Source organism: Nycticebus coucang, chromosome 11 (assembly GCF_027406575.1).
Source record: "Nycticebus coucang isolate mNycCou1 chromosome 11, mNycCou1.pri, whole genome shotgun sequence".
NCBI classification, from domain to species: Eukaryota; Metazoa; Chordata; class Mammalia; order Primates; family Lorisidae; genus Nycticebus; species Nycticebus coucang.
In genome coordinates, this window is record NC_069790.1 from 61,011,792 (window position 1) to 61,024,190 (window position 12,399).

The following is a 12,399-nucleotide window of genomic DNA, read 5'->3' on the forward strand; positions in this document are numbered from 1 at the left end:
CTCGTCAGTTGTCAACACAAGCCAGAGCGTTGCTAGGGGCGGGGCCAGAAGAGGAGGCTGCTACGGAAACCCAGAGAGCCAAACTACACAAAAACCCAATCTGTACCTCGGCGCTCCGGATTGAGTGCTTTTGCGGACGAGAGTCAGGGGGAAGGCAGGAGGGACGAAGGAAGGAGGGGGAGCACTCCCCGTACGTGGCGAGGAGTGGGCCCTTAGGCGCACAGTGTGTTTTAATCTTGGTAGCCTTGCTTAAAACTAGCATCAGTGGGTGGAGAGGTGTGGTAGTATGCAGTGGTGATACTGTGATGGACGGACAGTGTTGAAAGCAGAGCAGTTTACCTCGCCCGGTAGAAATGACCAGTCTCACAAATTCCTGGCTTTTAATGTCATTTGTACTTTAGTGGTCCAGCCAGTAGTTAACAACAACAACAACAACAAAAGGCGTTGTATGGTTTTGAGGTCAAATTACTAAAATTATAACAAAGTAACTATTGGAATCCCCACTTTTCTGTTTTATAAAATAGGATTGCTATGAGGAATGAGAGCTGATAGCGTTTAAGCGGTGCTTGGCACATAATAAGCACCCAGTATAATCAAGATTATCATAATCTTTACTATTACTGTTATCTATCTACTGTATCCTTAATACAAGAAGGGTAAAGCTTCTCATGATGATCGTAAGTATAATTTAATAACTCCAAACATCATGGCTGCGAAAACTTTTTTAAAAATCCTTTAACTCTTTTAATCATATTTAAACTTCCAGATAATCTTTAAGATTTAAATGTATGTTTTTATAACTTCTATAGAACTTAGATTTAAAATTACACATAAACCCAATGAAAAAATTTTTCACTTCACATCTCAGGGCTTCTATCCTTATTTGTAGAATGAGCAGATTAATCAATGATTTCTAAAGTTCTTTCCACCTTAAACAGTGAATGCCATTTCTGGCCCTAAAACAGAAATGGAAAAACTAGATTGTGCTTGGCAGCACTTGATGTACATCACAGCCAAAAAGACCAAGGTTCTTTGAGAGAGTACTGAGCACTTGAAATCCTTATTTCCATTCTTGTCATTCTTCCACTTTCCTCTTCCTCAGCCCCCTGAAACTGCTCTGAGATCGCTAACGTTTGTGGTCAAAGCCTGTGAACACATTTCTGTCCTTGTTCTGCTGTACTTGTCTGTAGGATTTTACCCTGCAGACCACTCTCCCTTTCCTGAAACTCCCCTCCTTAGATCTTCATATTATTTTTTTCTTTTATGTTTACAGATACTCATAGGTATCTTTGTGGACCCAGTGTACTTCTGCTGTGCCACTCTGCTACCTTGCTACTCATAGGTATCTCTAAGGCTATTCTTAGGCCTTGCAGCTCAGTAGGTCTAAGAGAGAGTACAATAAGTTTAAGTGCTTTATTCACATACCCTTAATTGCTGTTGCACAGTCTGAGAATACCACATTGAAAGGAGACTGATTAATACTTGAATAAACACAATGGAATTCTGTGAGTAACTCACTCAAGGGGGCTGAATGTTGAGTGTTTGAGGACTTCCCATCTTTATCTCTTTTCACCTGTCAATGAATACAACAAATACCACTAGAGTTAAAAATAAATAACAAAATATGTCTGTTATTACCAGAAAAGAGAATTTTCCCCATGAAGAATTTCACTGATTTCACTGAGGAAGAAAAAGTCAGGGGCTTATAAGTGTTACAAAGTGGGCAATCATGGGATTTATGTTAATTAGGTATCAGAAACTGGCATGATGGCTATTGGACCAAAAGAATATATAGATCTATACACAGTTAAAATATCATTGTTCATTAGTCAGGAAAGTGTCTTCAGTTAGGTCTAGTGGGGAGTTTGACTTGCCAAGGTCATTCAGGTTTATGGACCCTATCAGCTTCAGCTCATTGTGTTGAAAGTTAAGAGTCAGTTGGTAACTCATAGGCAAGCTCTGCTTTAAGTGGCAAATTTTCCTTTGCAACCTCCCTCCTCATCTCTCCTCATTCTGAGATGCCAGGAAGGATAAGCAGGATTCCGTTGTGTTTATTGAATACTTAGTATGATCTGCACCAGAAAGTCACAAAGGTGCCAAGCTTTCTCCTGCAGTACCTTTGCACTATGCTGTAAATGCTCCTGTCTTCAGATGACTAACTCCTTATGAAACTCAGTTTATGTGTCCTTTTCTAGGAAATACTCTTTACGTCCTTTGCTATTTTAGGAGCTACCTTGTCCATCATTTTGTTTTTGTACTCACCACGTACTTAACAGTGTTTGCTGGTTCAGCAGCACCATCCCTCCCTACTGTACTAAGATTCTTGAAAGCAAGGAGAATCACTTAAGATGTACCCCAAATCCTCAGCATACTGCCTAGAGCAGTGGTTTTAAAAACAGTGTGTGTCAGAATCACCTGGAAAGCCAGTTAAAATGGCAGACTCGTGACATCCATCTGCAGGGTGTCTGCTTCACTAAGTTTAGTGGGAGACCCAAGGATCTGCATTTTTAACAAGTTCCTGGGTGATGTTGATGCTGTTGGTCTGGAAACCATACTTGAGGACTTCTGGTGCAGATCACACTAGATACTCAATAATGGTTCATTAAAAATTTCAAGAATTAGAAATTATTTTTTAAATTTGATTTGAAGCCAAGTTAAAGCATTCTATAAATTAGCCAGAGTTAAGGTAAATATTCCAGGTGCATGCTACTCAAAATGGGGTCCTTGGACTACCTGCACAGGCATTACCTAGGGAGGCATGTTAGGGATACAGAATCTCTTGCTCCATGGTGGACCTACTGAATCAGAATATCCATTTTAACAAGGTGATCAGTGCTCATATGTGTGTTTTCACTATTGTTTCAGAGTAGTTTTAAGTCTCCATAAAACTGGCTTTCCCTAATTATTCCATTTCTGGATATTCCATGTCTTTCGTTCTCTTTCTTCTTTATAAGTGGATAAGGCTTAAGCTTTTTAAAAGTTCTGTGTAAATTAGGTATGTGGACTGAATTTTAATAATTATTCATTGATCTTTTGTGACTCAAAAAACAGGTGAATGAAAAAGTGAAATGCCTGCTGAAATGGTAAATTATTTCAGCAAAAGAGAAATTGTAGAAAACATGAGAAATGAATACTTAGATAATAGAAATGCTTCAATTTGATAACAGTTCTATGGAATTTAGTATCTTTAAGAAATTGAAATGTCTTAGAAGCACCTATAGGCTTAAAGATTAACTAGACGTCTTAAGGCTGGGCATGGTTGCTCATGCCTATACTCCTAGCACTCTGGAAGGCCAAGGCAGATGGATCACTTGAGCTCAGGAGTTGGAAACCAGCTGAGAAAGAGGGAGACATCATGTCTAAAAATAGCCAGGCATTGTGGCAGGCACCCGTAGTCCCAGCTACTTGGGAGGCTGAGGCAAGAGGATCACTTGAGTCCAAGAGTTTGAGGTTGCTGTGAGCAATGATGCCATGGCACTCTACCAAGGGTGACTCACTCTACCAAGAGTGAGACTGTCTCAAAGAACAACAACAACAAAAGAAACCAACTAGAAGTCTTAATAATGTTGACCTACACATTATTTTTACTTTTAAAAAGTAACCAAAAAAAGACTATTTTTTAAATGAACATGTTAAACAATAATGTGGTTCTGATTCTTTGTTTGTACTCTGCCTAATTAGCAATGTTTCCTAAAATTATAATTATTTATAATCATAGCTATAATTATATATACATGAATTAAGAACATTTCTAATAACCATTTTATATTACATACGAATTTGCTAGCCTTTAAACTAATGCCAGATGTTCTAAATGTTAAAGCAAATGTTATTCCTGTCTGAGTCAGAGTAAATTATTTTGAATAGAGAGCTTTAAAGCTCATGTGAAATCTAATTATAGGTTTAGTAGGTTGGCTTGTAACAGAAATGTATATAAAACTGGAATTTAATATACCTCCATATTTTAAAAACTCTTTCAAATTGACAGGACAGAAGCAAAGCCTAAAAACAAAACCAAAGTAATTGCCTCTTCCCAACAAAATCATTACTGCAAATTTGGGAATAAGAAGTACAGAGAACAGAAAATGAAAGTAAAAGAACAGCCAATCCTGAAGTCAACCATGCTAATGAAAAGTACTAATAGTAATCCAAACTGCAAGTGATTTTTAAATAGGAAGCCACAGGAACTATTATTCATGTTTAGTGGAAAACTAAATAAATGGTATAAATGAAGAATTTATTAAGAGTGACTTATGCCCAATCAAAACTTCAGTTCCAATAGGAATACGTCCATGAAATAAAAATGTTCCTGAGATTTTAGAACTAGTTATTGTGTTTACAAGTGGGAGGAAGTAACCCCAGGTAAAACTGTCTTTATTGTGGGACAGGATTAATTAGACAAGTTTATTCCAATACCACTAATCATTCAAGTTCTATAACTAACTCAACTTGTTCTTATTCCATGGATCCTGTATTAGTTTTTGAGGGCTGCATTAACAAATAACACAGATTGGGTGGTTTACACAACAGAAATTTATGTCCTTATAGTTCCAGAGGCGAGAAGTCCAAGGTAAGGTGTTGGCAAAATTGGTTTCATTTTGAGGCCGGCTCTCCTTGGCTTGCCTTTCTCTTCACCGGGACCCTCTGTGCCTGTCTGTAACCTGATCTCCTTTTCTCATAAGGACAACAGTCATGTTGGGTTAGGGCTCAACGATATGACCTAATTTTACCTTAGCTACTCTTTAAAGGCACTATCTCTAAATAAAATCACATTCTGAGGAGGTGGGGGGTTAGGATTTTGCCATATGAATTTTGGAGGGTCACAATTCAGCCTGTAACAGCTCCTGATGTCCTTTGGATTATGATATGAATTCTTACAAACAACAGATTCAATAATAGAATATATTTAGTTAAGGCAATAATGGAATTCTTGCCTATAGGACATTGATATTTCTCACAGTAGTGATAAATTACTATTCTGATTTAATGATCTATCACTGTATATTTGATCAAAGTGAATCTGTCCCTGAGGAATGTATCCGCTCTCAGGGATTTCAACAAATCTGGATTTTGAACCTGCAGGCCCCAGTGCCTGACTTTGTCAAAATCATCATTTATTTCCTGTATCACTTTCTATCTGAAGAATCCACTGCCAAAAGTACTGGGCTAGCCTAGGTTCCCCAGGCTGCCATAAACGCACAGCAACCACTACTCGCCTGCTGCCATTTCATAGGACAGTGCTATCTCTGGGAAACAGAAGGAAGGAAAAAATGGAAGTGAGGCAGGAGAGAAGGGAGCATAAAGGTAGGTGGTACTGAACTGGTGATGGCTTTGGATTACGAGCAGTTAACTGCTTGATTTTTTAGGATATTTTTATGAAGGTCCTAGGAATTATTACCGTCTGGAGCAGCCCGTCTGGGTGAAAGGAAGGGAGTTTATCTACTAGCTCATCTTGTTGCTGCATCTCCTTGATTAAAATTCACCCCTTAAGTAGGGTTGCTAGGTTTAGCCCCACCCAAAGGTCCCCTACTTATAATAAAAAGCTATTTGTTGGGCAGTGCCTCTGGCTCACTGAGTAGGGCACCAGTCCCATATACCGAGGGTGGTGTGTTCAACCCGACCTGGGCCAAAAAGCTATTTGTTGTTTGTCTGTAATGCAAATGTAATTGAGAGGCTTGTATTTTAGCTGGTAATCCTACTCTCAGGATATGAGCACCTATGCATTTCTAGGCAGCAGCTGGGGAGGCCAGAGCTTCCCCAGACGCTATACACAGGCTCAAGGCTGGTTTCTCCTTGACACTGGTGCAGTGCACAGGACTCCTCAACATACAGCAGTGTGGTGGCAGTGGCAGCAGCAGTGGCTTCTCTCCAGGACTACAGGGCAGCTCCAGGCAACTGGAGGGAGGAAGGCTGGAGGTGGAAGCAGTGATGGGAGGGCTGTTAGGAAGAGGCAGGAGGAATTAGGCATGGATGTTTGTTGATAACAACACAATTTTCTGTAAAAATGAGTCAATTCATTACGATACCTCTTTAATACTTACCCTAGACCATATTGTACTATACACAAAATTCCTGCTATCAGGAAGCTTACAAAATAGCTTGAATATTGTGTGAATATTGTTGATTTAAAGATGCTTAATGAATATTAGTAAAATGAAGTAATTTTAAGAATGCCAACACATTAAATGGACGTTTTTCTAAATGACTACTTTGGTAAAAACAGATAAACAAACCCCCTCCAAAACAAGACTACCACATGTATTGCCTTCTGGATGCTTCTAAAAAGTAAGGGAAAAAAAAATCCATTTTTTAGACATCACAAGAGAAGTTAAAACATCAAATAGTACTTTTTTATTTAAATGTTTATAAGGCAGATCTATGAGAATGATACAAAACTATGGCATGTAACTTGATATGGTATTTTGGAGATTTACAGAGTTTTGGTAAATTTCAGTTACATAGTTATAAATAAGACAATATATTCCAAGCAGATACAAAATATCTAATGAAGAATCAAGGCAAGAAAATGAGTATAGTTAACAATGGAAAATCAAGCGCGCATTATCCTTTAAAAGCTTTCAAAGGTAAGAATTACTGCAGTCTATTTTATTCAACACTGTTAAATGGTATCATGACAAAGAACTGAAGGCCAGCAAGGATTAGTTTTTACTTCATGTAACAGAGAAACCCAGATTTACAATGGCTTAAATGCTGAAAAAAGCAGTCGAAGTAAAGTAGTCAAGGTCTTCTGATCTGCCTTCCTTAGGATAATGGCCTTGATCCTCTGGAGACAGCTGTCAGGGATTCTGTGTACCCAGCGTATATCCACAATCCCAGCAGTGAGATGAAGGGAGGATTATGAACACAGACTGCTCGTCTTTGAGTTGACGTCCTCCCACTGCCCCCCACTCAGTCACTTGTATGCCTTGTTGCAAGGGCAGTTGAGGAATCTGATGGGCAGTAGCTTTTAAAGAAGTAGAGGAGATAGACCCCGGCAGAAAACTTCCAATCCCCGTTCAGGCTGGATATCTGCAAGCTACCTTTAAAGAAAATCTCCAGAGAATTCTTTCTTAAAGTTGGAAAATGTGAAGATCACACAAAAGCATTTTGTAATTTAATTTAGCCCCTAGGAGAATCCATACAGTCTGCTGTAATTTTGGATAAAGGGGCAATGGAAATTAAATGATTTGGAAAGTTAAAAAAGAAACTCAGTATATATGTGTGTTTAGACTGACAAAACAGTTTTTAGATCATGAACAGAATAATAGTTTCCTCACACTAAAAAAAAAAAAAAGAACCTATTCATTCTTGTAAAATTCACGGCTTAAAGAACAGATTGTGCTTCCACTAAAGTTATTCCAGTTTCATTTAAAGCTAATTACATATACTGAATATATATCAGAATTTATATTGAGAGTGAAACATTTGAGAGTGTTTCAATTGAGAGTGAAACATTTCATTTTCATGATAACACATTACAAATATAAATTTTGACACTGGACTGAGGTGTGTGTACTGCTTTAAGTCATGAATTTACAAAATAATTTCAACACAGTATTTTAGGCTGTTTACTTATTTCAAAATAAGATTTTTATAGGCAGATATAATTAAGTTCAATGTTATAGTATTCCTAGAGAAATATTTATGAATTACATTTATGGTACTTTAAAATATCACATAAGAAACTTTATCATAAATAAACCTCTTTGGGGGAGAAATCTCTATATAGAATTTATTATGAAATAGCTTAATGGCAAATAGCAATTAAAAAGAATTAAGGTTTTATCATATTACATAAGACATAAATAATAAATTGGATATGATGTACTCTTGAAGCCCTTTTACACAAATGGTTTCTGCAATTTGAATATAGTGTAAGTATGAATATACCTTAAGTTACTATTATCAAATTAATTTTGAAAGTAAAATGCCTTTAGTCAAGGTATGTTGATTTGTAAGATATTAATCAAGTAGTTTAACACTAGCACTCATTAGCCAATCCTGTATGTAGCACAAAATAATTTTCTCTGATAAATACCTACAAATATAATTTATTCATACTTTTAAATATTTTAAAATTTAAATAAAAATCTCACATGTAGACAATCTGGGCTAAATTTCCACATATATTTTGAAAAATAATGTTAGCATGAATATATTCATATTTAAATGTGATTTTAAATATTCTTAAGAGAGGAGACATATGAAATCTGTACACAAAAGTTAAGTAGCATGATACAGCTCATGGTTTTTTCCTTATAAGAAAAAAAATTGCTTGATTTTTCTTTTGCACAGGATTATGACTGTGTATATTTTCTACATTCTTATAACTTTCTAGGGGCACTTTTGAAAACACAGACCAAGAAACAAATTTGTACTGTTGTAAAGTTCCCGTCACCACTTTCTCACGTCTAGCAATCGCAGAATTCAGTCCTACTTCTGAGGCCAAAAGTCAGAAAAATAATTAAAAAAAATAATAAGGAAACAGAATCACATGAGAAAATAAACCAATTAAAAGTCAATGGTTTTGCATTTTAGAAAGGCTTTTAAACATTTAGAATTATAATGAATATATTTATTCTAAAATTTTGACATTATTCCAATTTTATAGTACTGAAAAGAAATTTGCCATTTGACACAACAGTTGCATCTTTTATACATTTTCATAAAAGTTTGGTTTTCATATTTTCAAAGGCCCCATTTATCACTATCAGTAATAGGGATAATTTTATTTATTTTATTGGCTACTTAATATACATGTGCAAAATATATACTTCAACAGTCATCTCACTTTTAGAAATATTTCATATTTTCACATTAAATGGCTGAAGCCTGGTCTTAGGAAAGCGAAATTTAAGGAACAAGAAAATATCAAAAATATGCTGTTATTTTCACTGGTTCATTTTACTAGTATGCTTAGTTAAAAAGTTATTACCACCCAACTGAAATCCTATGAAAAAATTAACAAGTGATTACCGAGAGGGGAAAAATATAATTAAAATAAAGAAAACGGAGCACTCACTGAGAAAGTATAACATACTAAAATTCGCCAAGAAGAGAACATTGAAGAATCATGAGTGATTTACCAAACTGGCAAGGCAGTAGTAGGAAAAGAGCCATTGGTGGGAAAGCAGCGTCCACTAAATAAAAGCCTTTTTATCTTCAGCAGCTAAATTCAGTACTACCTCAGTGGGTAAGTTTAGAAATGTTTAGGAAGAGGAATGCATAGAATTGTATCTTCTCTGCAACTTTCTATTTCAATAAGAAAAGAGCAAATGAGAGGTATGTAGACCACTCTAACTACTGTTCTAAGGTTTGAACAAAATGAAATTTAAATGTGGAATGCCAACATTCCATAAAATGAAAAATTTTATGAGTAATCTGTATGAGTGTATGTCTCCAGAATAGATTTATAATCAGCCCCTTATCCTAATATAGGATATTTATAATCAGCCTCTTATCCTAATATCCTAATATCTCAATATTTTATGCTTGTAAACTGCTCTAGAGTGATTGTATAGGCAGGAGGACTGCTCAGGAAGAGACAAGGAGATGACCAGCTCTACAGAAATTAAAAAAAAAAATTCATTAACACTGCTCTGGTCCTCTTTCTGCTTGAGTCTGTCACTGCACAGGAAGGCGTATGGACTGCCATGTGTTTCCAGGCTCATGTTCCAGGTTTGAATGGGGTAAGTAGCTATGGATTACTCCACAAGCAATAATACTATGATTGTAATATTTTCATACATCTTTTGGATACATACATCCCACTCTAAAGAATGTCATGGCTTTATACAAAAGAAGCAACATCCAGGTTGGCATCAAGACCCTAACGGATGGAGATGGAGCAGGAGCTGTATTGCCTAGTGGTTAAAACCACGGGCTCTGGAATAATACTACCAGGACTTACACACTCACTCTGCCACTATTAGTCGTGTGACTTGGGGCAAATTACTTTTCTAGCCTTCAGTCTCTCAGATGTAAAATGAACACGATAACTATCTAGCAAGTAAAGTACTTAGAGCCATGCCTGGCACCTTATAATCTCTCAATGAACATCAGTAAAATCCCATACCACAGAGAGAAGTCACTAGCTAAGCTTAACGATATGGATCAGCTGACAGCTATCTTTGTATAAACTTGATACTTTTGCTCCAAATAGGAATAATTATACAATTCCCAGGATTGGTACTATATTAGAGATAGCAGTTTTGGAGGCCAAATATAACCTCTCCCTTGTCAAAATATTAATTTGAAAATGAAGCTGCTTTGTAACATGACAAAAAATAAAATTTCATTTGCATTATAAATATGTATTTGATGTCTTCAATGTATTTTAAACATAATTTCAGGTTTGAGTTTTTAATTTGTATTTGTTCATATAATCACCTTACTTTGTACAATTAATTACATTCCTCAAAACCTATCTTCTGAGACAAATATGGGAACGTTGCCATGCACCCTTACCTAGAGGCTAATAGATGTGTCCTTTCTTGAAAACAAATGTATGATTATGCATCTCTATTTCTTAAATTGGATAATAACTAAAACTTTACTTAAGTTTCAAGATAAAACATATATCTATTGAATTACTTTAAAAGCTTAAAATTCTGCTGGTTTGCAAATTGTTTTTAACATTATGTTATATCTATATTATTAACTATTATTTTTTCCTGATTATGAAATATAGTTAAAATAATAACACTGTTACAGTTGTGCAAAACAAAACAAAAAATTCCCAACTTTCAACAGCATGTTGACTACATAAATCATATTGTCAAAACATGACATTTGTGAAAATTAACTTGAAGAATATTTTATTACCAATTCCGTTGAAATTTCATTTAACAAGTTTCTACCCACAGTAATTTGACAGCACGCTTGCAACCAAACACAGAAGAAGTGGCAAAAATAATGGCATGAGTAGAACTTTATATGGCAGCTGTGAGCGCCACTTCACATCACATGACCGTAACCCTCTCTGGGGAGAGATGAGGAATCGTTCCTCCAATACCTTCTTCTAGAAATTGGCTCTTTTCCCAGCCTTTTTTAATTCGTTTTAGCTTTCGGCTTATACATGGTAGGAGTAAAATGATCTTACCCAGAATTACAATTGAGGGCAAAACAAGAGCAAGAACAAAGTTTGGTGGTGTATAAAATCTGTAGTACTCTTCTTCAAAAGCCCGTTTCCATCCATAAATCAAAACATGGAAAGTACTTATGAGCAGAGCGACATATCCAAGTGTAGACTTGGGGTAGAGAAAGAAGAAAAAGAAACAGAGTAAGAAACGAATGATATAAATTCATAAGTTAACTCATCCAGTACTATGTCTATATGTATACGTGTGGGTGTATATGTTTACTGACCACTCATTCAACGGTCATCGTGTTTATATTGATAAAACTATTTTGTCTTATATGATCAGCCTACTCTTTTGTCCTCTACCAAATTAACAATTTTTAACATTTTCATAGATACCTATATATTTATTTACTTACATACATACCTTATTTTTATATTGATATAAATAAGGGCATATTGAATACAGTTCAGTACTGTGATTCTTGCATTAATTATATCAAGAAAGACAATGGAATACTATTCAGTAATAAAAAAGAATGAAATCATGCCACCTGAGGCAACATGGATGGAAATGGAGGACATTGTGTTAAGTGAAATAAGACAGGAACAGAAAGTTAAATACTACATGTTTTATTCATGTGTGAAAGCTAAAAAAAGTTGATCTCAGCTGGGCTTGGTGGCTCACTCCTGTAATCCTAGCACTTTGGGAGGCTGAGGTGGGTGGCATATTTGGGCTCAGGATTTGAGACCAGCCTGACCAAGAGTGAGACCCCATCTCTACTAAAAATAGAAAAACTAGCCGGGCTTTGTGGCAGGGGTCTATTGTCCCAGCTACTTGGGAGGCTGAGGATGGCTTGAGCCCAAAAGTTTGAGCTGTGAGCTATAATGCCAAGACACTCTACCCAGGGGGACAGAGTGACCCTGTCTCGAAAGAAAAAAAAGATCTCATCGAAGTAAGAAGTACAATGAAGTATTCAAAAGGCCAAGAAGGGAATGGGGAAGGGAGAATCAGGAGAGATTTTTTTTTAGGTCTGCAAAATTACAGTTAGATAGGAGAAATAAGTTCCAGTGTTCCTCAGCACTATCTGATGACTATACTTAGCAATAATAATATATAGTTTCAAAAAACTAGGAGGATATTGAATGTTCCCAACACAAAGAAATTATAAATGTTCAACATGATATGCTAATTACCCTGTTCTGATTGCTACATGTATACCCTATAAATATGTAAAATTATTATATGTTAAATAAAAAAGTATTTTTCTCATGACATTGAATATGAAAATGACATTAACATTTCATAATATTCTATT

The 12,399-nt window shown here is 35.9% G+C and overlaps 1 protein-coding gene across 3 annotated transcripts in view; it reads right to left on the minus strand.

Moving 5' to 3' along the window:
• Positions 1-6,342: 6,342 nt before the first annotated feature.
• Positions 6,343-12,399, minus strand: part of STEAP2 (STEAP2 metalloreductase) — a 33,175-nt gene continuing 27,118 nt past the window's right edge. For all 3 annotated transcript variants that reach the window (XM_053553837.1, XM_053553835.1, XM_053553836.1), the window contains one exon: positions 6,343-11,249. In XM_053553837.1, coding sequence (XP_053409812.1) covers positions 10,962-11,249 — 288 coding nt within the window. In that variant the 3' untranslated portion in view covers positions 6,343-10,961. The remainder of the gene's footprint in view (positions 11,250-12,399) is intronic.